Raw genomic sequence first — 26855 nt, 5'->3', positions numbered from 1 at the left:
CCAGAAGATCCTAACAAGCTTTTTTATAGAAATAACGATTTTCAGCACAGAGGTAGCAAGACTCTCTAGCACCAAACACCAAACCACACTCAAGGTTGACAGCAAGCTGCGCTCCAGGAGACTGAACTTGGAGCTTCACCAAGTTTAAATAGGTTGTTTTTGGCGCCAAAAAGAAAGTCCCGCCCACAAAGGGGGCGGGGTAATCTTCAGGTTTATGACTTGGTCTACAATGACCAAAATATAACTATGAGCCCCAGAGAGGGAACCTAAACATTCAAAAGGGCCCCCCACGGCCCTAAATAATCAAAAAGAACAATCCCGGAGCGCAGCAGCGCTCCGGAGACAGAACCCGGAAGTGACGTCACCCGACGTCACTTCCGCAAGATGGCGGCGCCCAGCAGAACATGCGGACGCCGCTACCGCCGCTCCAGCAGCTCCTGCTCCTGCCCCGGCCACACCACTTGGTAAAGAGGTAAGCCCAAGCGTGATAGGGCTCAGCAGCAGGAGCGGAAACTTAGCAAAGGCCCGAGCGTCCTCCGGCCGCCTAGAAGGAGCGGCTTAGTTCCCAGAGGGAACAAAAATATCAAGAAAAGGGGAAAATAATACACTCTCCCCCCCGAGCCGGGGGGGGGGGGGGAGTGCACCACCCATCCCGTCCTGTCCGCAGGACAGAAAAAAACACAACTGCATGAGGGCTACACCCCTCTTTATTGGGGGCAGGGAGGGCGTATACATGCCAGTGTTTTTTATTTGTTCATTAAACTTCCACCTGTCCTAACCAGTCCACAGGGGCAGAATACCCCATCTGTGCCACTGGTTAGGACGTAAGGGAAACCAAGATTGGAGCCTCCACAGACATAAGGTATAATGGAAAGATCTGCACCTGTTCAGTGCTTAGTGCCGCACCTGGTTTTGGCTCAGAATCACTGATGGAAATCACTGATCAAAACACTGACGTGTGAATGAGGCTTAAATTTGAAAGATTTGCATTAGTATATTAATTTAGATGTGTAATATAAAAAATAAAAATATCAACAATTTTATAAAGTTGAAAATATGAGATCATCAGGTAATATACAGGAGATTTAGATGTGCAGCATCTTTGAAATATAATTTACATGCTGTTATAAGGGATTATTTATCTGATGTACACCCCTGTACAAATTAAGTGCAAAAATGAGTTGCCGAGTAAAGTGTCAGTCAATCTCTAAATCAATTGCCACCTGCAGACAACAGCCGCATTTCCACTGCAACACTCTGCTTGACGTTCAAATGTCATTTAAGTGAAGGTCAATAAGACCAATTTAAAACTATCTTTTTCAAACAAATACCATTGCAGAGGTCGATTTGCATAACTCAGCCAAAATCGCACAATGAAAGCAGTCACTACTGCTTCTCTTATCATCAACCTTGCCTTCTATTTTATGTGTTTTGCATTCATTCCTCACAAAATGATTTTTCAACCATGAAAAAAATAAGTGGACTTACTGTACAAGTTGTTTGCATAATGGGAGAGCAGCTGCTTGTCATAAGACTGTTACATACAATATAAGACACTATATGCACATGTATTCAGCTATTCAGCTGGTGTGAAGATTGTTGCACCCTGGTGCATATTCAAAAGAAACAACTGAGTCTCAATAGGGTATTTTGTTTCACATAGATCAGTGCTGTGGTTGCCAACCAAACAGAAGATAACAACATGCGTTCAAATCATACATCTCCAGTTTCCAGCATTTTAACAGTATTAATTTGAGATACTATGGTGAAGATGATTCTCCCTAGTATAAAAATTGCTAAATATATATATATAAGCTCCTCAGTAATCATCGTCTGTCAAGCTGTTAAAAGTTCTATTCAACCAGTTCTTAATAAGGTTGATAAAAGACTGGGTGACAATCAATGAGGCCACTAATATAGGACCCATCTAGCGTTCACAAATGCAAAGCATTCTAGCTGCATCCTTTTTCCCCATATTGCTGTAGGTATTGCATATTGATGTGTATATGTGTGTATATCATCGCTGCAAGCAGCAACTCTTGTGGAAAACAATCATCTTTCTGTAAAAATTAAAGGATGGCATTACTGAGGACATTCACAACCAACACTATGTGGTGATGTAATATATCTGCAAAGTGTAATTTTTTTTTTTCTACTGGGGCACTATTTTTATGAAGCATAGTATTTGGGGACATTGAGGAACCTTAGTTTAGGAAGTAGTAAGAGGCTATAGGGGCAGTAGTATGGTGAAATGTGAGAAACCAAAGATGTCTGAGTGGCAAACTCTGCGGAGACAAGATGTGGCTGGAAGAAGACGTCATGGCAGTCTGACTTTAACCCCTTAGTGACCACCCATACGTGTTTTTACGGCGGTCACTAAGGGGCCTTAGGCTGGGCTGCCGCGTTTTTACGGCGGCCCGGTCTAAGCGCTGCACGGCTCCCCCGTGCAGCGGGGAGCACGGACCCGGCTCTCACATGAGAGCCGGGACCCTGCTCTAACAGCCCGGACCGGCAGGAGTGCCGATCCGGGCTGTTTAACCCTTTACATGCCGGGCGCAATGGCGCCCGCTGCATGTAAAGTGGTGACAGAGGGAGCGGACTCCCTCTGTCTCCCATCAGCACCCCGAAAATAAGATCGCGGGGTGCTGATGTGTTCGGAAGCTTACCTCACTTCCGATCAGGGCCCCGAGCCTGTCTTCAGTTATTTCCAGCAGGCCGTGCCTCTCTGGCGCCACCTGCTGGTCAAGTTTTGAATAGCATCCCTATTGAAATGCTATTGAAATGTAATGCCTTATAGAGATAATGCATTACATTTTAAAAGCAATCAAAATACTGTATATTATAGTCCCCTTGTGGGACTTTTAAGTAGTAAAAAAATAAATAAATAAATACACATTTATTAAATTAAAAAAATTCCATAAAATAAAAAAATATGCTTTTTTTTCATTGAAAATACGCTTTTCAATGAAAAAAATTGCAAAAAGAAAATATCCCCCATATGTTTGGTATTGCCGCGTCCGTAACGACCCGGACTACATAAATATTACATAAATTATCCCCTATGGTGAACGCCGTAAAAAATAAAAATAAAAAAAAGAAAGAATTTCTAATTTATTCTTAGTTTCCACCGAAAAAAAACGTAATAACAAGCGATCAAAAAGCGCCATTTACTCCAAAATGATACCAATGAAAAATACAAGTTGTCCCTCAAAAATCAAGCCCTCACACAACTCCATAGAAAAAGAAAAAAAAAAGTTATGGGTCTTGTGAAGTGGCAATGCAAAATCATTTTTTTGGTTAATAAAAGGGGTTTTATTGGAAAAAAAAGTAGTAAAACGTTAAAAAAATTATAAGTATTTAGTATCACTGTAATCGTACTGACCCAGAGAATAAAGATATTATGTTATTTGTACCGAAAAATGAACGCCGTAAAATTTATAATGTAAAAACGCAGTGGCAGTATTGCTATTTTCCCCCATCTCCCTCCCAGAAAGAGTTAATAAAAGTTAATCAGAAAGTTATGTGTACCCAAAAATGGTTCCATTAAAAACTACAACTTGTCCCGTAAAAAACAAGCCCTCATAAAGCTATATATATGAAAAAATAAAAAAGTTATAGCTCTTGGAACGCGACGATGAAAAAAGGAAGAAAAACGCTTGGTCATAAAGGCCCAAACAGGCTTGGTCACTAAGGGGTTAATGGAGAAGCCCAGGAAAGAGAACGTCTATTACTGTGAAAAAAATGTAGGAGGTGTGGAAAAAATGCTGCAAAGTTCTAATAATTTAAATAGTAAAATAGATGTGTTAATAATTTATTTTTATGAATTAAGAATAATTCAAAGTAAAATCTAAATTAGGTCAATATTTACTCTTCCCATGCCTAGAAAACAGCATCAATTCTTGTAGGTGCACTTACACAAAGTGTGGGATTTTGTAGGATTACAGTCAGGTGTATGAGTAACCAATTACACCAAACGGGTAATAATGACCTTTGTTTTTTTATATGTAGGTTGAAAACATGAATCAACTGAAAATAAACAGCTATGTAGGAGACTTAAGCCCTTCAGGACCGAGACACTATTCACCTTAGGCTAGGTCTACACGACAACATTTGTTGCGCGACAAAAAGTCGCGCGACATTTGTCGCACTAATGTTGCGCAACAATTTTTATAATGGCAGTCTATGGTGTCGCACTGCAACATGCAACATGCTGCGACGCGACAGTCGCAGAATAATCCATCTCAAATGGATTTTCTGCGACTGTCGCGTCGCAGTCGCAGCATGTCGCATGTTGCAGTGCGACACCATAGACTGCCATTATAAAAATTGTCGCGCGACATTAGTGCAACAAAATGTCGCACAACAAATGTCGTCGTGTAGACCTAGCTTTAAATCCCAGGCCGATTTTTGCAAATCTGACATGTGTCAATTCATGTGGTAATAACTTTAGAACGCTTTTACTTACCCAAGCCATTCTAAGACTGTTTTCTCGTGACACAGTGTACTAAATGACAGTGGTAAATTTGAGTCAATATATTTCACCTTTATTTATCAGGAAGGGACTAAGTGTTGAAGGCATGAGCTCAGAGGTGTTAGAGAGAAGCTGTGAGTGACTAGATAGGGTGTTGAATACTGATTAAACCCCTTTAGTTAAACCCTCTATGGGGGGTTGAGGTTTACGGATTCCCCATAATCCCGTAAGTTGACAGTTGGTGAGCGTATGTAATTCGATATCTGATCCTAAAATCCTGAAATGAGGGATAGATAACTGTAGCCACCTTTTCAGTTGGATCGCTTTGTAGTATAGCAGAGCGTCCGGTAGACCCATTCCCCCGTGTGTACGGTTCCTCGTAAGTTTATTGTACGCTATATGGGGTTTCTTACCTTTCCACAAATAAGATGTAAATAAAGACCGAATATAAGCAAAGAAGGAATTAGGCAAGTGAATAGGGACCATTTGAAAGAGGTATAAGAGTTGGGGCATGATATAGGTTTGCAGAAGATTCTTTCTGCCAAGCCAAGAGGCAAATGGGAGAGAAAGAGAATTTAATTGGTCTTTGACTTTTTTCAGCAGGGGGGGCATAGTTAATAGAGTACAGCTTCATTGGTAAGTTTGTGAGATAAATTCCTAGGTATTTTATTTATTTCACCTTTATTTATAAAATAATCCCAAATTTACAAAAAATTGGGAAAAATTCACAAAATTGTTCTACTTATAAAAAATATAGTAATTTCTCATAAAATAGTGATCAATCAACATTCCCCATATGTCTGCTTTATGTTGGCATAATTTTGTAAATGTAATTGTATTTTTTTAGGAAGTTAGAAGGCTTAGAAGTTTAGAAGCCATTTTTCACATTTTCAACAAAATTTCCAAAACCAATTTTTAAGCACAAATTCAGATATAAAATGATTTTGAAGGGCTTACGTAATGTAAACCACCCATGAAGGACCCAATTTTAGAAACTACACCACTCAAATGATTCAAAACTGATGTTATAAACGTTGTTAACCCTTGAGGTGTTCCACAAGAATTAAAGGGAAATGGAGATGAAATTTCAAAATTTTGGTAGATTTTTTTTATGTTAATCAAATTTTCCTTTCAACACAGGAAGAGTTAAAGTAAAATAAAAAAATACTGCCTGATAGGAACGTTAAGACAAAATAATAAACTGCATTACTTTATTAATTAAAACTGGAGTCAAAGACTCATAACTCAAAGTATCAGGCTAGGGTATATCCCCAAGGTGCGGGGAAGAGATATGCAAGTTGCTTTGTATCTCCTATCCCTAAATGTATTGCTAGGGTATAGGAGGGTGTTATCTCTAAACCCTATTTAGACTTGATAACACCGTCAATGTGTGCATCAGTGTTACTCTAGAATCTGGACATAGACACCTCCTCAAACATAAGGTAGGTATATTGTCCAGTACCCTATCACTGCTATACAGGAGCTCACCAAAGGGATAGTACTATGGTGTGTGTGAGAACTCGGCAGGAGTCCAGGTGGAAACAGCTGATTAACCACTCTGGACACCTCTGATAGTAATACTACCCCTGCTCTATTCGTTTTTGTGTGGTGGTATGCCCACACTTCATACAGAAGGTAATTTAGTATTGTGTAATTGAATCCCGGCACAGATTGAAGCACAATTACTTAAAAATGTAAAAATGAGCTGTCTTTTCTTCCTTTATGTGATTTTGATTTATTTGCGTTAAGGATTTACATCTTTTAGCACGCAAATTGAAATGGAAAAAGTTTTTTTATCACTCACGGTAAGCGGACCCACCAGGAGTTGGCTATAGCCTTGCAGGTTATTTTCCCTGATACAATATGTATGATCCCTAACCTCTTGTTTTGTGTTGCCATATTCTGAGAGCCATATTTTTCTTATTTTTTTTGGGTGATTGTCTTAGATAGGGTCTCATTTTTTGTGGGATGAGATGGCGGTTTGATTTGTGCCATTTTAGTGTACATAAGACTTTTTGATCATTACACTTATTGTGAAGCAAGGTGACCAGAAAATGGTTATTTTTTATTTAATTTTTTCCCCCTAGTGGATCATGTGATATTTTTATAGAGTTGGTCGCTACCGACGCAGTGATACCTAATATGTCTACTTTTCTATTTTTCCCTATTCTTTTTTTTTTTTTTACTTTTTTTTTTAACTTTATTTTGGGAAAATAACATTTTTTTTTTTTTTTACTTGACACTTTAATTTTTTTTGTAAAAGTTTAGTTTTATTACTTCTTTTGTAACTTTATTTTTTGTCGGACTCTGTGACTTGAAGTTTTGGGGGTCTGATCCCCTTTACAATGCATTACAATACTTCTGTACTACTGAACATTAACATGATTGATAATGCTCTGTGCCTCTCTGTGATCTTTTTACTACAAAACCACAGTGATTTAAAGTTGTCACTGTGGTTTTGTAGTAAAAAAAAAAATCACAGAGAGGCACGGAGCGTTAGCAATCATGTTAATGTTCAGTGTCTTTGCTGTCCAGTGCAGGGCTTGGCTGTCTTTCATGCAGCAGATGACATTCACAGCATCCACTCATGTGAAACAGCACTAAGTGTATTACTTTGTGTAATAAACTTAGAGCCAATGCATTACAATACAGAAGTACTGTAATGCATTGTAAAGGGGATCAGACCCCCAAAACTTGAAGTCCCAGAGTGGGACAAAAAATAAAGTTAAAAAAGAAGGAATAAAAGTTATAAGTAGGGTTGAGCGAACCCGAACTTTAGGATTTTTGGACCCCGGACCCAAGTGTAGGGAGAGGATGCTGCTGGACTTGTGATTTCAGGGAGAGAATAGGAGAAAATCTAACTCTGTTATCTACAGAGAAATAGTTGTGTGGGTGCAGGGCACAATCGTTTTACCCTGCCCTGAGCCCATTGACCAAAAAAATAAAACTTTTATAATTCTGTTAGTTAGGTGGGCGGCGGCGGGGGCCATTTTATGCAAGCTCAGTGCACGAGCACTGCATCTGAGCTTTTGGTACATTGCAAATCACATTTTTTTTGGCAAACTACAACATCTGGATTAGTCAGTGTGCAATTTAAGGTAGAAATACACGCATCATTTTCTGGGGTTTTAAAAAGACTTTTTTGCCCAAAAACTGTATTTTCCCAATCTGCAAGTGTTAAATTCAAGTTTAATATATACAGCTTTAACTCTTTAAGGACTCAGCCCTATTTCACCTTAAGGACCAGGCCATTTTTTGCAAATCTGACCAGTGTCACTTTATGTGCTGATAACTTTAAAACGCTTTGACGTATCGTGGCCATTCTGAGATTGTTTTTTCGTCACATATTGTACTTTATGACACTGGTAAAATGAAGTAAAAAAAATCATTTTATTTATTTAAAAAATACCAAATTTACCAAAAATCTGTAAAAAAAATTGCAAATTTCCAAGTTTCAATTTCTCTACTTCTATAATACATAGTAATACATCCAAAAACAGTTATTACTTTACATTCCCCATATGTCTACTTCATGTTTTGATCATTTTGGAAATTATATTTTATTTTTTGGGGATGTTACAAGGCTTAGAAGTTTAGAAGCAAATCTTGAACTTTTTCAGAATTTTTCAAAAACCCAATTTTTAGGGACCAGTTCAGGTCTGGAGTCACTTTGCAAGGCTTACATAATAGAAACCACCCAGAAATGACCCCATTCTATAAACTACACCCCTCAAGGTATTCAAAACTGATTTGACAAACATTTGTTAACCCTTTAGGTGTTCCACAAGAATTAATGGAAAATAGAGCTACAATTTCAAAATTTCACTTTTTGGGCAGATTTTCCATTTTAATAATTTATTTCCAGTTATAAAGCAAGGGTTAACAGCCAAACCAAACTCAATATTTATGGCCCCAATTCTGTAGTTTACAGAAAGACCACATATGTGGTTGTAAATCGCTGTACAGGCACATGGCAGGGTACAGAAGGAAAGCAATGCCATACGGTTTTTGAAAGGCAGGTTTTGCTGGACTGTTTTTTTTTTTACACCATGTCCAATTTGAAGCCCCCTGATGCACCCCTAGAGTAGAAACTTCCTAAAAGTGACCCAATCTAAGAAACTACACCCCTCAAGGTATTCAAAAATGATTTTACAAACATTGTTAACCCTAGGTGTTCCACAAGAATTAATGGAAAATGGAGATGACATTTTCAGAATTTCAATTTTTGGGCAAATTTTCCATTTTTATCCATTTTTCTCAGTAACAAAGCAAGGGTTAACAGCCAAATAAAACTCAATATTTATGGCCCTGATTCTGTAGTTTACAGAAACACCCCATATGTGGCCCTGCACGGGCACACGGCAGGGCACAGAAGGAAAAGAATGCCATACAGATTTTGGAAGGCAGATTTTGCTGGACAGTTTTTTGTTTTTTTTACACCATCTCCCATTTGAAGCCCCCCTGATGCAACCCTAGAGTAGAAACTATAGGATAGGGTGGCAGTATTGTTGGTACTAGTTTAGGGTATATATGATTTTTGGTTGCTCTATATTACACTTTTTGTGAGGCAAGATAACAAGAAATAGCTGTTTTGGCACCGTTTTTATTTTTTGTTATTTACAACATTTATCTGACAGGTTAGATAATGTGATATTTTTATAGACCAGGTTGTCATGGATGCAGCAATACCTAATATGTATACTTTTATTTATTTATGTAAGTTTTACACAATGATTTCATTTTTGAAGCAAAAAAAAACACATGTTTTAGTGTTTTCATAGTCTTAGACATAATTTTTTCAGCTTTTGGGCAATTACCTTGGGTAGGGTATGATTTTTTCAGGATGAGATGACTGTTTGATAGGCACTATTTTGGGGTGCATATGCCATTTTGATTGCTTGCTATTACACTTTTTGTGATGTAAGGTGACAAAAAATTGTTTATTTAGCACAGTTTTTATTTTTTATTTTTTACAGTGTTCATCTGAGAGGTTAGGTCATGTGATATTTTTATAGAGCCGGTCGATACGGACACGGCAATACCTAATATGTATACTTTTTTCCCCCCCTATTTTTTACCTTTTTTCTTTTTTTTTTTTTTTTTTTTACTTTATTTGGGGAAAATGACGTTTTTGTTTATTTTTACTTGAAACTTTAAATTTTTTGGGGAAAAACTTTATTTTTTCAACTTTCTTTGGGACTTGAACTTTGGGGGGTATATTCCTTTACAATGCATTCTAATACTTCTGTATTGGAATGCATTGGCTGTATGAGTAATACACTGTGTATTACTCATACAGCTTCTGGGGCCTGTGAGATCCAGGGGGCTAGATCTCACAGGCTCTTCACCAGAAGGTAGCGCGATGCCTTCCTTAGATATCACGCTGCCTTTCATGCCATCGGGTCCCCCCCGCAACCGCAAGTAAAGCTGCAAACTGCAGGTCTGAATTGACCTGCGGTTTGCGGTGATCGCCGATATGGAGGGTCACAAGGCCCCCCCCGGCGTTGTGACAGGATGCCCCAGGGTCCTTAAGGACTCAGGAAACATGCCGTACCGGTACGTCATGTGTCCCTAAGGGGTTAATATTCTGATACTCTAGATTAGTCAGTATGCAATTTAAGCTAGAAATACACCCATCAATTTCTGGGGTTTAAAAAACACACTTTTTGGTCAAAAAATAGTATTTTCCTGATCTGCAAGAGTTAAATTCAAGTTTAATATATACAGCTTTCATATTCTGTTACCAAAAAAATACGTTTTGGGCAATCTACAACATCTGGATACACCTATCATTTTCTGGGGCTTTAAAAACACACTCTTTTGACCAAAAAAAAACACTATTTTCAGGCCTTGCAGCATTAGCACATGTGAAATTACAGGCTTATATACTGCTGTCAAATTCAGTTTGTTAAACAAACACTCGTTTGGGCACAAAACATTTTGTTGGCACCATTTGATGCAAATGTCATTGTGAGATACACCCTTAATACATTTTGGTTATATTCAGAGATTTTAAATACCACCATTTGGTGCACCAATATTGAATTCAGGCCTACACTGGTTCAGGCCGTGTGAGATACACCCTCTACATACAGGGCTTTGATTCAGGCATTTGAAATACAGCCATTTTGTGCAAATAAATATTTAATTTAGGCCTACACTGGTTCAGGCCCTGTGAGATATACCTTCTACATACAGGGGTTTAAGTCAGGCATTTGAAATACAGCCATTTTGTGAAAATACATCTTTAATTCAGGCCTACACTGGTTCAGGCCGTGTGAGATACACCCTCTACATACAGGGGTTTGAATCAGGTATTTGAAATACAACCATTTGAAATTCATCCATTTTGTGCAAAGAAATCTTTAATTCAGGCCTACAGTGGGTCAGGCTGTGTGACATATATCCTTTACATACAGGGTTTTGATTCAGGCATTTGAAATACAGCCATTTTGGGCAAATAAATCTTTTATTGAGGCCTAGTCTGGTTCAGGCCGTGTGAGATACAGCCTTTACATACTGTCGTTCTATTCTACTATTAATTAAACACCAATTTAGGGCAAGATCCTACATTCGAAAAATATGAGGAGAGCGTCAAATAAGGGACGTGACCCAGGTCGTGGTCCTGCTGGTGGAGCTCCTGTTGAAGGGAGAGGACGTGGTCGATCTGTGCCAGCTACATGCACAAGTGAAACCCGTTCTTTAGGTGCGAGTAGGCGACAGAACCTGAAGCGGTATTTGGTCAGGCCTGATGCGGCTCTACGAATGGTGAGGCCTGAACAAGTGCAGGCGTTAGTAGATTGGGTTGCTGACAGTGGATCCAGTTCCTTCACATTGTCTCCCACCCAGTCTCTTGCAGAAAGACCACAGTTGGCACCTGCAGCCGATGTCCATCAGTCTTTCACCTCACCCCCTTGCAAATCAGCCAAGCAGTCTGAGCCCCAAGTCATGCAGCAGTCTCTTCTGCTTTTTGATGACTCTGTTAGCCGGGTTTCACAGGGCCATCCACCTAGCCCTGCCCCAGAAGTGGAAGAGATTGAGCGCACCAATGCCCAACCACTTATTTTTCAAGATGAGTACATGGGAGGACCTTCGCAGCACAAAACACAGGTGCCAACTGCTGGGGCTTTCAAAAGTGTGCAGACCGACAAGGAAGGCAGGGGTGAAGACTGGGTGGAAGATAATGTGGAGGACGATGAGGTCCTCAACGCCACATGGAATCAAGGTCATGCGAGTGACTTATGTAGTTCGGAGGAAGAGGCGGTGGTCGCACAGAGCCACCAGCACAACAGAAGAGGGAGCAGGGTGCAAAAGCGGAGCAGCCGTCCTCTAGACAGTACGCCTCCTACTGCCCGCCGCAGCAAGGGACCGAGCACACCAAAGCCAGCTCCAAGGAGTTCCCTGGTGTGGCAGTTCTTCAGACAATGTGATGAAGACAAGACACAAGTGGTTTGCACGCTGTGCAATCAGAGCCTGAAGCGAGGCATAAACGTTCTCAACCTGAGCACGACCAGGCATTTAAGTGCAAAGCACGAGCTGCAGTGCAGTAGACACCTCAAAAACCAAGAAAGGTCTCTGGCTCTTCCTGCTTCCTCTTCTGCTGCAGTCTCGGCCTCTTCATCCACCTCTGGAGTAACAGTGCCACCTGCCAACCCGCAAATAGAGGATCTGCCAGCAACACCAACACCTGAGTCACCAAGCATCTCCACAATGTCCCACAAAAGCGTTAAGCTCTCCATCTCCCAAAAACTGAAGAGGAAGTGCCCCCCCTTCCCACCCGCGATCCCTAGACCTGAATGCCAACATTTCAAAATTACTGGCCTTTGAAATGCTGTCATTCCGTCTGGTGGAGACAGACAGTTTTAAAGGCCTTATGGCGGTGGCTGTCCCACAGTACGTCGTGCCCAGCCGCCACTACTTTTCAAGGCGTGCTATCCGTTCCCTGCACAACCAAGTAGGGAAAAAATCAGGTGTGCACTGTGCAACGCCATCTGTGGCAAGGTGCACCTGACTACTGTACAGGACACCGGGGGTGGGTCCTGGACGGGTGCTATACGGCACCACTGTTTGGACTATGGTCCATTTAAATAGAGTTAGAAGGTTCAGGGGGTCACCCAAAAGTGGGTGAAAAGTTCCAGGCAGGCGCTAATTCAGAGAGGACTGGCTCGCAGTCTTCTCTATCTTAGTAAAGGAGTTTGGGGCCTGGAATTTTGGAGGCTCCAAAGTGTTATTTGGGTGGGATGAAGCCTCCACTCCTAAACCCTGGAAGCCAGCGCACAAGGGGTTAAGATCTCACAGACAACCACCCATTAAAGCAGGAAGTGATGCTGGAGGGTGTGGGTGGGGAGAGTGCACCTGTGAGGATAAGATGGAAGTCTGCTAGCTGCTCAGAGAGGACTTTTGAGTAGTTTGGAAGGGAAGCTGTGTCTGCAGGGAAGGTCTGAAGGACCTCTACTAAAAACGTATGTGCCTTTCTTTTGGTTGTTTTTCTGAAGAAAGACTGTTTCCTAATTTATGCTGGAAACAAGCAGGACTTTTGTTGTGACGGTTTGGATGCTGAAGAAAAGCTTTATTTAGTTTTGTTTGGGCACCAATAAAGACCCTTTGCTTTACTGACACGGTTTTTTCGCACTTGTCTCGCGGAGCTTAAAGACCCCAAAGCTTACACTACTGATACGTGGACCAGAAAGCACGGTCAGGGTCATTATATCTCCCTCTAACAGCACACTGGGTAAATGCAGTGGTGGCTGGCCCTGAGGCGGATAACAGTTTGGTGCCTGTCCTTCCACCACAGAGAATTGCAGGGCGCTTCAGTTTGCCTCCTGTTGCTTCCTACTCTACTTCCTCTACCAGCTCTTCATCCGGTCAGCGTAACACCTTCACCACTAATTTCAGCACAGCCAGGATAAACGACAGCAGGCATTTTTAAAATGTATTTGTTTGGGGGACAAACCCCTCACCGCACAGGAGCTGTGGACAGGCCTTGAACAACAGACAGATAAGTGGTTTGTGCCAGTCAGCCTCAAGCCCGGCCTGGTGGTGTGCGATAATGGGCGAAATTTCGTAGCAGAGATTCCTTAAAAATTGCCGCAATATGTCAGAGCTGCTTCATAAAATGGTGGCCGTCTGTGCGCGATTTCGCCGTTCTCACCCTACTGCTCGCCTGTCAGCGCTGAAGTCTATGGGCTGCAAAACGGATCCGTCCCATTTCCTGCATAACAGAAACGGGACAGATCCCGTTTCTAAAGGCATTCTGTTATGCATTCCGTCATAGAATTGAGTTATGGTCCATGGTAACGCAATCCATAATGCAATTCACCTTTTTCCAACAAACGAAGTGTGAACGAATTTCAAAATATGAAATTCGCTCATCTCTAATTGCCATAATAAAACTAATTGCAAGATTCTCCAGTACCAGATACACTACAAGGAGGGCAAAGCCGACTGTTATTACCTCTGGATGCTCCACCACTCCATCTGCATATGTTGGGTATTTATATTATAATTGTCCACAACTTCTAATACATCATGAAGGATTCAAGACTATGAAACTGACTATCAGTGGGACTTTAAAGAGATTACAGTCAGTTATTCACAGTGAAGTCTGATGTTTTATTCTTGTTTTAGTTATGGTTTTAAGGAGATGTGCAAGAATGTGGAGGTTGCGGGGGAGGGGGGGGGGAATAAATCTAAATATTGCTTATGTGCTTTCTGGCACTGGCTCTCTGCTCCTTCTCCTTTCTCCTTCTCCTCCAGCCCTAGACTGCTCCACTGTGCTTCCTCAGTTTCAACATAAGGTGAGTTGGTCACCACTAGAGATGGCCTTGCGGTTCGCCCGGCGGTCGTTTCGCGGCGAACTTTGCGTGTTCGCAATTCGCACCCGCTATAGTCTTTCACATTGTGAAGAACTTTGACCCATGACACATCCATCAGGTGGTATAGGACAGCCAATTGAGACATTTCAGCACATGGACAAACCCCCTACCTCATAAATGAAACTGATCTGGCCGCCATTATACATTCAGTGTTTTGCCAGTGTAGGGAGAGGTTGCTGTGTGGGGTAGGGACAGGCTGTTAGGGACACCAAACACTAGCTAATAGGGCCACAAAAGTCATTTTAAGCACCAGTATATGTGTGCTATCGATATGTGTGATACACAGAGGGGTGCAATATACTTATAATATACTTTTATAATGAGTCAAAAACACATAGATCTATATGGTGATCACCTGGAAGTCAGGGGCCTAGGGGCTAGGGGCTTACTAGGGCCATTTTTATATAAGGTAAGGTTCCGGACGGAGTCGCTCTTATCAGGGCGGGTGGTATGTGGGTAGGCTATCAAGGCCAGAATAGCACCCCCCTGTAGGGCAATATCAGGGACAGTTCTTTGCCCACCCTGTCCTTCAATACCACATCATCATCTAGCCCAGGGATGGATAATTTTTTGCTTTACCTCTTGGATTCATCGATGTGCACTGGAACCCCCCCGGATTGTGGTAGGACATATGGTTTCTGATTTGGTGCCGCCGAGCACCTGATTTAGTGCCGCCGAGCACTTGTTATTGCCTACCACATCTATGCTTTTTGCTTAACTTTAATAATTTAATTTATTTTAATTCTGAGGGATATCTTTTCCATTCACATGTCCACAAAGTGGGTCCACATCTGTTCCGCAATTTTGCAGAATGGGTGCAGACCTATTCATTTACAATGGGGACAGAATGTGCTGTCCGCATCTGCATTTGCGGATCTGCACTTCCGCATCTGTGCTTCCGTTTCCGCAAAAAAATAGAACATGTCCTATTCTTGTCCGCAATTGCAGACAAGATTAAGCATTTTCTATTATAGTGCTGGTGATGTGCGGTCCACAAATTGCAGAATGCACATTGCCGGTATCCGTGTTTTGCGGATCCGCAAAACACTTACAGACTTGTGAATGGACCCTCATAGTAAAATTATTAAAGGTTACGTTTTATCAGAAAGTATATTATAGTGTATTTGTATTGTGCGGCAGTTGTGTGCAGTTCTACTGCAGGTATATAGAGGGACAAGCGTTATTGGAACAAATAATTTCTACTGGTGTGATATACCAGTCCCCCCAAAAAAAAAAACTGATTAAAGCGGAGTGTTATATACTAATATACTTTATTTATAGTGCATTTGGGTACTGTATAGTGCAAAAATTATATTGCCGATATTTCGCATTGAATTATTGAGATCACAAATTCTAATAATACATCTGGTATGTCACTATATGTTGTGGGACTATTTGCGTACTTCTAGTAATTATTTCTTGGCTGAAGGTTCGCCTGCCATAAAATGAATGGGACCCGCCGCAAACTTGCGGTTCGCGAACATTTGATAGATTTTGCGAACCGTCCCAGCAGATGTTCGTCCATCACTAGTCACCACCACAGCCAGTGATTGGTTGCAGCAATGTCAAACTGGATGTTGAGAGAGGTCCAGCCAAGTGTTCTTTCACACTCTCTTTTTAAATACCATACATATGTGCAAAGCTTTTCTAAATTAGTCAATAATAGTCTGACATTCCATCCACTAACCCCTACACACACACACACACACACCACCATCTCCACCAGCACTACATCTGTCAATTATAAAACGTTTTATATTTTATTCTAGGCTGAATATTTATTTCCCTTAGTGTCATGGACTGGTGGTTTGATTATACACTATATGATGCACTATAATTAATTTTCTTAGTTTTCTTATGATCGTTTACCCTAGTTATTTTAAGCTTACTTGTAACCTCCTAACCATCCATTTCATAATTTTGCAGGTGGTCTGGGTGGAATTCCATTTTGCCTTCATCATTTTAAGTACTGCACTGAAATTCTACTAAATGTATGGCTTCTGTATATTGTTTCAGTTTAATGGCTTCATTATAGCAATTGGCAGACCATTGCTCTATATAGTGTCACACACAAGAATTGTCATGGACAATATAGTGTCTCATGCACAAGTCCTAGAGCTTATAGGAAGAATACAGACATAACTGTTAGTTCCAATAATACGATTTATTGATTTTCATTCATTGGCACTTTACTGTAGTATATGATACAATGTCACTTTGTCACTGAAAATAATGGGGCAATGGGCTTGGGACTTGTCATTTCACTTTGGCCAGCAATAGCTTTTTAATGCTGCAGAACCTTTTAAATAGGGATATGCATGTACAGTTGCAGGAAAAAGTATGTGAACCCTTTGGAATGATATGGATTTCAGCACAAATTGGCCATAAAATGTGATCTGATCTTCATCTAAGTCACAAAAATCACAATCACAGTCTGCTTAAACTAATAACACACAAAGAATTAAATGTTACCATATTTTTATTGAACACACCATGTAAATATTCACAGTGCAGGTGGAAAAACTATCTGAATCCCTAGACTAATGACATCTTCAAGAGCTAATTGGAGTGAGGTGTTAGCCACCTGGAGTCCAATCAATGACATGAGATTGGAGATATTGGTTACAGCTGATATGCCCTATAAAAAACACACCCCAGTTCTGGGTTTGCTTTTCATGAGAAGCATTGCCGGATATGAATGATGCCTCACACAAATGAGCTCTCAGAAGACCTACGATTAAGAATTGGTGACTTGCATAAAGCTGGAAAGGGTTATAAAAGTATCTCCAAAAGCCTTGCTGTTCATCAGTCCACGGTAAGACAAATTGTCTATAAATGGAGAAAGTTCAACACTGCTGCTACTCTCCCTAGGAGTGGCCATCCTGTAAAGAAGACTGCAAGAGCACAATACAGACTGCTCAATGAGGTGAAGAAGAATCCTAGATTGTGAGCTAGAGACTTAAAAAAGTCTCTGGCATATGCTAACATCCCTGTTAGCTAATCTACAATACGTAAAACACTAAACAGGAATGGATTTCATGGGAGGATACGACAAAAGGCCCAACGGACGGTGCCGAGGGGATTTACTCTGGGCACAAACGGAGCATGCCGCTACATATGCGGCGATGTCGGAACGTAGAGAAGGCCACCAGAACAGGCGTGAAACAGCCCAGGACAGCTGATTCTTTCCAGGATGCCCCGCGGCCTTGGAGTTATGGTAGGTTCGCAACAACCGAGTGCGCAACTCCTCAGGCACAAAACATCTGCCGTTGGGTCTCCCAGAGGGAGCACCAGATTGAGCCGCCAAAATCTGCTCACCCAGGGGAGAGGTCAGGCTGGTGCGAATGGCGGCCAGGATCTGATTCGGAGGTATGACCGAAGTCGGAATCGACTCCTCCCCGGACAGCTCGGAGTACTGCCGTGATAAGGCATCCGCTCTGATGTTCTTGGAACCGGGTAGGTAGGAGACCACGTAATTAAAACGTGACAAGAACAGAGCCCATCTGGCCTGACGTGGTGTCAATCTCTTGGCCTCAGAGAGGTAGGTCAGATTCTTGTGGTCCGTCAGGATGAGAACCGGAACCACCGAGCCCTCGAGCAAGTGCCTCCATTCTTTAAGGGCCTGCACGATGGCCAATAACTCCCTGTCACCAATCTGATAGTTGCACTCCGCGGAAGACAGTTTCCGGGAGTAAAACCCACAAGGAAGCAGAGGACCCTCTGGTGTTCTACGCTGAGACAGAAGGGCGCCTACTCCCGTCTCAGACGCGTCCACCTCGAGGACAAAAGGCAACCCAGGGTTGGGATGCGACAGAATCGGAGCCGACACAAAGACGGACTTTAGAGCCTCAAAAGCTCGGATGGCCTCGAGCGGCCAGACCTGGGGATTACTGCCCTTCCTGGTCAGATCCGTGAGAGGCTTGGCTAGCATGGAAAAGTCCCTGATGAACCTCCGATAATAATTGGCGAAGCCCAAAAAGCGCTGCAGGGCACGAAGACCACTGGGCTGGGGCCACTGTAAGACAGCCGAAACCTTCTCAGGATCCATGGAGAACCCCTCAGCGGAAATGATGTAACCTAAGAAGGTTACCTGGGATCGGTGAAATTCGCATTTCTCAAGCTTACCGAACAGCTTGTTCTCTCGTAACCGTTGCAACACTCGTCTGACATCCAGAATGTGGGCCTCCATGGATTCAGAATATACCAAGATGTCATCCAAATAGACCACCACACACTGCTGCAACAGGTCACGGAAAACATCGTTGATGAATTCCTGGAAGACTGCGGGCGCATTGCACAACCCAAAGGGTATAACCAAGGATTCATAATGACCGGTCCTGGTGTTAAACGCAGTCTTCCACTCATCGCCCGCCTTGATCCTTACCAGGTTATATGCCGCCCTCAGGTAGAGTTTGGTAAAGACCGTGGCCCCTTTGAGGCGATCGAACAGCTCGGAAATCAAGGGTATCGGGTAAGCGTTCTTGATCGTGATGCGATTGAGACCCCTGTAATCGATGCAAGGCCTCAACTTACCGCCCTTCTTTTTCACAAAGAAAAATCCAGCCCCTGCCGGGGACGAGGATTTGCGAATGAGTCCGCGTGAAAGCGCCTCCCTCACGTACTCCTCCATGGCCTCATTCTCCGCTACCGACAGTGGATAGACTTTGCCACGAGGAGGAACGGCACCAGATTGTAACTCTATGGCACAATCGTATGGGCGGTGCGGAGGTAGGGCAACCACACGCACCTTATGGAATACATCACGGTACTCCTCGTATTCAGGAGGCAACAGAGAGTCCGAGGAAGTACACAGCAACTTGACAGACCCATGGATGCAACTAGCCCCACACTGCGGTGACCACGAGAGGATCTCGGCCGATCTCCAATCGAAAGTCGGATTATGCTTCTGGAGCCAGGGGTACCCCAAGACCACCGAGTAGTGTGGAGACGAAATAACCTGGAGACAGACCGACTCTCTGTGAACGGCACCAATGGCCATCCCCACTGGAAGGGTCTCATGAGTCACGTGTGGCGGCAGAAGGGGTCTGCCGTCTATCGCCTCAAGAGCCAGTGGGGAACCTCGAGGCTGCAGAGGAATGGAATTGGCGGCAGCGAACACACTATCAATGAACAAACCACCAGCACCAGAGTCCACCAACGCCTGGGTCGTCACCGAGCCCCCGACCCAGGAGAGGACAACAGTAATCAGTGGTTTGTCAACACGGGAAACCGGGGACGAGGAGACTCCACCCAAGATCTGCCCCCGACAGGATCTCAGGTGCGAGCGTTTCCCGGACGGTTCGGGCATGCCAACCGAAAATGCCCACCGAGACCACAGTACATGCATCGGCCCTCGCGTCTCCGGAGTGCCCTCTCCCCCTCGGACAGGCGAGCAAACCCCAGCTGCATGGGTTCACCCCCAGACAAGTCATCCCCAGGAGGCGTGGGAGGAGAGGGAGGCACGGGTGGGACAGCAAACGTAGGCGCCAATCTGTTAGAAGACCTCCGCAGGCTCTCCTTAAAGGAAGGTCTCTCCCTGAGTCTGGTGTCAATCAAAATCAGGAAAGAAATCAGAGACTCGAGCTCCACTGGTAGGTCCTTAGCTGCAACCTCATCCTTCAAGGCATCCGAGAGACCATGAGAGAAAGCAGCGACCAGAGCCTCATTATTCCAGCCCACCTCTGCTGCCAGGGTACGAAACTCAATGGCGTATTCAGCTACGGATCGTGAACCCTGTCTGATGGACATAAGGAGCTTCGCAGCAGAGGCAGCATGAGCCGGCACATCGAATACCTTCCGAAGAGAAGCAACAAAACCGGAAAACTCGGCAACCACCGGATTGTTGTTCTCCCATAAAGGGCTGGCCCAGGCCAAGGCCTTGTCCGAGAGCAGCGAGATCAATAAGCCCACCTTTGATCTCTCAGTAGGAAAGGCATGTGGCAGCAACTCGAAATAAATGCCCACCTGGTTAAGGAAACCTCGGCACTGAGTTGGCTCTCCCAAAGCGCTGTGGAAGGGGGGCAGAACCGGTCATACCCCGAAACACTGCAGGCGCAGCAACAGGTGTCGGGGTAGACTCTGGCGCAACAACCGGAGCGGCAGTAGGAGCGGGCCCAGGAGCGACAACCGACCCATCGGCAACGGAAGCTAAATGAGCCGTGCGTTCAAGCAGGGTTTGCAACGCCACAGCGAACCGACCCAACAGGTGATCCTGCTGATCAAGTCTGGCAACCAGCGTAGGTAGCGAGGATGGCCCTGTACCGTCAGAATTCATGGCTTGGTCCTAATGTCATGGAACCATGAACCAGACGTACAACAAGAGATAAGTGGAAATAAGAAGGCTTTATTGAAAATCAAGCTGTAAGGCAAAAGTCCAAACGGATGGCTAAACCGAAGCAGGGTCTTGCGAAGCCAGAGGTCAGGAACCAGAAGGGTAGTCAGACGAAGCCTGGATCAGGAACCAGCAGGGTAGTCAGACGAAGCCTGGATCAGGAACCAGCAGGGTAGTCAGACGAAGCCTGGATCAGGAACCAGCAGGGTAGTCAGATGAAGCCAGGATCAGGAACCAGAAGCAGCAGCAGTCTTAGAAGCATGTGAACACAGGAGGACCAAGCAAGGAACTGAAGCCACAGACCTCCTATATATATGAGCTAGGCATCCAGCTCCTCCCAGTGGGAAGGAGAAGCCGCAGGGTGGGAGGCTACAAGAAACCCAGAAACCAAGATGGCCGCCAGCACATGTCAAACGAAGGAGAACGGCAAGAAGGTAAGACCATGACACAAGCGTCTTCCTAGAGGCCTAGATAAAAGACACCAAGGGAAGAAACAGAGAGGACTTATCTTGAGCTGAGCTGGAGCAGACGATCCACAACACATCCAAAGCCCACATGAATGAACTATAACCCGCACAGGCCACTAGGAGAAGGAGGGATAAAAAGCCTTGCAAACAATCAACCCAGTGGATCCAGCTCTATCCCAAACCAAAGCAAAGAGAGGAGTCAGACATGTGCAGCCAGTCTGAAAGATCTCCGAACATTCACAGGGCAAGGCGTGCCACATGGTTTGGGGCTGCTTTGCTGTGTCAGGGCCTGGATGGATTGCTATCATCGAAGGAAAAATGAATTCCCAAGTTTATCAAGACATTTTGCAGAACTTAAAGCCATCTGTCCACCAGCTGAAGCTTAACAGAAAATGGGTGTTGCAACAGGACAATGACCTAAAGCATAGAAGTAAATCAACAAGAATGGCTTAAACAGAAGAAAATACCCTTTCGAGAGTGGCCCAGTCAGAGTCCTGACCTCAACACGATTGAGATGCTGTGGCATGACCTCAAGAAAGTGATTCACACTACACATCCCAAGAATATTGCTGAACTGAAACAGTTCTGTAAAGTAAAGAGGAATGGTCAAGAATTACTCCTGACCATTGTGCACGTCTGATCTGCAACAACAGGAAATATTTGGTTGAAGTTATTGCTGCCAAAGATGGTTCAACCAGTTATTAAATCGAAGGGTTCACATACTTTTTCCATCTGCACTGCTAATGTTTACATGGTGTGTTCAATAAAAACATGGTAACATTTGATTCTTTGTGTGTAATTAGTTTAAGCAGAATGTGATTGTCTATTGTTGTGACTTAGATGAAGATCAGATCAAATTTTATGACTAATTTGTGCAGAAATCCATATCATTCCAAAGGGTTCACATACTTTTTCTTGCAACTGTAGTTACTAGTATTGTTGTTTTAGTGGTACCTACTGGGGTTGTCACTACACATTCATTCAGTGATCCGACTTGTGAGGAAGAGATATGTCCAGTCTAAGACATAACTGTAAAATGTTTGATTTATAATATATAGAATCAGACTGCAATCATACCAATAGAGAGCAAGTATCTTGTTTATATATATATACATATTAAGAATGCCAGTGTGCCCTATATGTAGTGTACAGTGCTGCATAGATGTTTTATGAATATTATATATATATATATATATATATATATATATATATATTTAAACACTTAGACAAAACATTCAAAATTACAGCACATGTAATAACGTAATGAACTGGATGCAACAGTGGCCAGAAGTATGTTATGAGATGTGACCTACATATATACATTAATACAGTAGAATGTATATATCCTACATAACAAGTTTAAAAGACAAAGTAAAGTATGTTGGATTCAGTTGTGAAGATGATTTGTTTTTACTTTGTATTCTTTGTAATTATGTATGTATTTATAATACTATGTATTGTTGGGAAAGCATATCACCAAGACCAAAAAAGTCAAAACATCGCAGTAATCTTCACGTTGTTGTCCTTGTATAAGATGATGTATTTTGAATTGTCAACTATTGGGGCTAAAAAGATATGGATAAAGGAAAAAATAGAACATTTTGAAGGGATAATGACACTTCCCTCTGACAGATAGGCAGACCACAAAATATGCAGGTAGAATTAAGTGTATGTCAATCACTGTAGAAACTTGCACTAAACAGAACCTCACCTTTGCCTCCAGATGGCATTGTTGCAACATCATCACTGCTAGTTCTTATCCCATTGTTGAAAGTATGTCCATCTGCTGGCTGTAGCTGCCAGTTCAGTCCGAGGAGATGCATTGCTATAGGAGAGACAAGGTGATGTCAGTATAAAATTCATATTTGACTTTAAGTGATTAGCAGCATCCTCTCAACAACAGCTGCATTTTGTAGCGTTGTAACCTGTGGCACAAAACTACATCATGGATTTCATTAATCATGCTCTTTGTGGATCACACTCATACAGGCAGTGAATGAAGCCCATAGCAAGAACATATTAACCACTGGTAGGAACATCCACCTTTTTGTTCATAGCCTCCATTTTTATTTTAAATCACATACAAAAGGAATACATTTCCCTTTTTGTAAGAATTGATTATATTGTACTTCTTCAATATTGTTAAACTACATATTCTAATGCTGCTTTATATTACATGGCTAGTTAACATGCTTTATGTTTATTATTTTTTTGTATGTGTGGCATTATTCAGAGTGCAATTCAAGCAAATCTTCCATCTGTAATATATATATATATATATATATATATATATATATATATATATATATATACACACACACACACTACATGCAGAATTATTAGGCAAATGAGTATTTTTACCACATCATACTCTTTATGCATGTTGTCTTACTCCAAGCTGTATAGGCTCGAAAGCCTACTACCAATTAAGCATATTAGGTGATGTGCATCTCTGTAATGAGAAGGGGTGTGGTCTAATGACATCAACACCCTATATCAGGTGTGCATAATTATTAGGCAACTTCCTTTCCTTTGGCAAAATGGGTCAAAAGAAGGACTTGACAGGCTCAGAAAAGTCAAAAATAGTGAGATATCTTGCAAAGGGATGCAGCACTCTTAAAATTGCAAAGCTTCTGAAGCGTGATCATCGAACAATCAAGCGTTTCATTCAAAATAGTCAACAGGGTCGCAAGAAGCGTGTGGAAAAACCAAGGCGCAAAATAACTGCCCATGAACTGAGAAAAGTCAAGCGTGCAGCTGCCAAGATGCCACTTGCCACCAGTTTGGGCATATTTCAGAGCTGCAACATCACTGGAGTGCCCAAAAGCACAAGGTGTGCAATACTCAGAGACATGGCCAAGGTAAGAAAGGCTGAAAGACGACCACCACTGAACAAGACACACAAGCTGAAACGTCAAGACTGGGCCAAGAAATATCTCAAGACTGATTTTTCTTAGGTTTTATGGACTGATGAAATGAGAGTGAGTCTTGATGGGCCAGATGGATGGGCCCGTGGCTGGATTGGTAAAGGGCAGAGAGCTCCAGTCCGACTCAGACGCCAGCAAGGTGGAGGTGGAGTACTGGTTTGGGCTGGTATCATCAAAGATGAGCTTGTGGGGCCTTTTCGGGTTGAGGATGGAGTCAAGCTCAACTCCCAGTCCTACTGCCAGTTTCTGGAAGACACCTTCTTCAAGCAGTGGTACAGGAAGAAGTCTGCATCCTTCAAGAAAAACATGATTTTCATGCAGGACAATGCTCCATCACACGCGTCCAAGTACTCCACAGCGTGGCTGGCAAGAAAGGGTATAAAAGAAGAAAATCTAATGACATGGCCTCCTTGTTCACCTGATCTGAACCCCATTGAGAACCTGTGGTCCATCATCAAATGTGAGATTTACAAGGAGGGAAAAACAGTACACCTCTCTGAACAGTGTCTGGGAGGCTGTGGTTGCTGCTGCACGCAATGTTGATGGTGAACAGATCAAAACACTGACAGAATCCATGGATGGCAGGCTTTTGAGTGTCCTTGCAAAGAAAGGTGGCTATATTGGTCACTGATATGTTTTTGTTTTGTTTTTGAATGTCAGAAATGTATATTTGTGAATGTTGATATGTTATATTGGTTTCACTGGTAAAAATAAATAATTGAAATGGGTATATATTTGTTTTTTGTTAAGTTGCCTAATAATTATGCACAGTAATAGTCACCTGCACACACAGATATCCCCCTAAAATAGCTAAAACTAAAAACAAACTAAAAACTACTTCCAAAAATATTCAGCTTTGATATTAATGAGTTTTTTGGGTTCATTGAGAACATGGTTGTTGTTCAGTGATAAAATTAATCCTCAAAAATACAACTTGCCTAATAATTCTGCACTCCCTGTAGCTGCTTACCATTTGTCCTTGCGCTGCTGTAGTGCTCACATTTCTTTCATGATTATGCTGATTAAGTTTTAAACTTGCATAAATGCTTTATGTCTATCTACAATATTGGTTGCAACTTTCGTCATACAGAACATTATTGTTTTTTGATCCTATGATTATGCCACTTGTATATTTATGCTTATCCTTACAGTATATTTGCTATTTTTTTTTTGTCTTTGCATAGACTCATTGTGCTGAAGAAAATCTCACAACTGAAATTTCCACTTGTGGGGGGCGTGGCTTGCTAGGTATGTGAGCGGTCGCACGCTGCGAGAGCTCCCGCATCTGCCCGGCCATTAATCCTGGATTTATCCTGTTTTCGGTGGAAACATCAAGCCTGAACAGTTGGAGATCTGCGCAGATTAGTGCGACAACCGTGACTGAGGCTTCGGTCAGCGAGAAGGGCGAACATGTCAAGGAAAAGAGAAGGCAGAGGGACGGATAAGGAGTCGCAAGATGGCGCCGGGCTGAGCACACCGAAGCGGCGAGAGCGCAATGTAGAATTGCAAAAAGAAACAGCGGTGAAGCTGAGTCAATTCATGAGATCCTCTCAGGCTGCAAACAACAGGCTGCGCCAGGAGAGTCAGGATGACGTACCGCCGGATCAAGGAGACGGCTCAGACCATGAAGAGCAAGTTCCCGCCACTACAACGCGGCAGAGCGCCAACAGGTACGCAGCTTTGCAAGTAAATGGAGAGGAGTTGGAGCGTGAAGCCGGCGATTCGGAGTCCGGAGAACCCACGTTAAAAGATGTGCTACATGCTATCTCTAAATGCGGCAAGTCCCTGAGTGCACTATCAGTTCAGGTAGGCGCCATTAAAGAGGACATTTCTATCATAAGACATGACTTCAGAAAACTGGCTGAACGCACCACAGCCCTAGAGGATAGAGTGGGCGAGGTGGAGGATGAGGTACAACCTCTAAAGAGGGACACTGCTGAACACTCCAGATTGTTAAATGTTATAATGGCTAAAGAAGACGATATGGAGAACCGTCTGCGCCGCAATAATGTTCGTATTGTAGGAATACCTGAAAAGGTGGAAGGGAGAAATCCCACCGAATATTTTGAGGCATGGCTGAAGGAAAATGTGGGGCAAGACGCCATAACTCCACTGTTTGCAGTTGAACGCGCTCATAGGGTGCCAACTAGGCCCTTGCCCCCAGGAGCACCGCCGAGAACGGTCCTGGCCAAATTATTACACTACAGAGACCGAGATGTTCTTCTGCGCAAGGCCAGGGAACTAAAAGACCTGTCCATTGATGGTCACAGAATCTCATTGTTTCCGGACTACTCCATGGAAGTCCAAAAAAGGAGGGCTCGCTTCTTAGAAGTTAAAAAGAGGCTGAGAAATCTGGGGGTCCCATACTCTATGTTATATCCTGCTAGATTGCGAGTAGTGGCTCTGAATACTACTAGCTTCTTTGAAGATCCTAGGGAAGCGGCAAAATGGTTGGATAGAAATGAACGCCAGATCAAGATGGAGCTTCAACCTCCTTCCTAATTAATGGGACTCAGTATTCACTCTGCAAGTGATGATTTGAATGTCTTTTTTCTTTCTTCTTTTCTTTTTATGTTTTGTCCTCCCTCTCTTTCTAAAATGTTATATACAGTTCCTTTGCGTTAGATGGGATGCAGAGAAAGGAGGGGGAAGGGAAAGTGATATGTCAGGATGTAATGATCGTATATTGCAGTATATCACGGTGAATTTATATGCTGATGCGCTGCCATAGAAAGAGACATGATTGTCTTACCTTGCTTTGTACCCGAATGAAGATCTGGATAT

The 26855-nt window shown here is 42.8% G+C and overlaps 1 protein-coding gene across 1 annotated transcript in view; it reads right to left on the bottom strand.

Moving 5' to 3' along the window:
- Window positions 1–26855, bottom strand: part of TENM2 (teneurin transmembrane protein 2) — a 3034822-nt gene that overhangs the window by 1470307 nt on the left and 1537660 nt on the right. Inside the window, exon 6 of the mRNA XM_044277356.1 lies at window positions 22856–22969. Within this exon, the coding sequence (XP_044133291.1) occupies window positions 22856–22969 (114 nt within the window). The remainder of the gene's footprint in view (window positions 1–22855; window positions 22970–26855) is intronic.

This window comes from Bufo gargarizans, chromosome 2 (assembly GCF_014858855.1).
Source record: "Bufo gargarizans isolate SCDJY-AF-19 chromosome 2, ASM1485885v1, whole genome shotgun sequence".
NCBI lineage: Eukaryota > Metazoa > Chordata > Amphibia > Anura > Bufonidae > Bufo > Bufo gargarizans.
The sequence above is the reverse complement of the archived record's forward strand: the minus strand, read 5'-3'. Positions and strand labels throughout refer to the sequence as shown.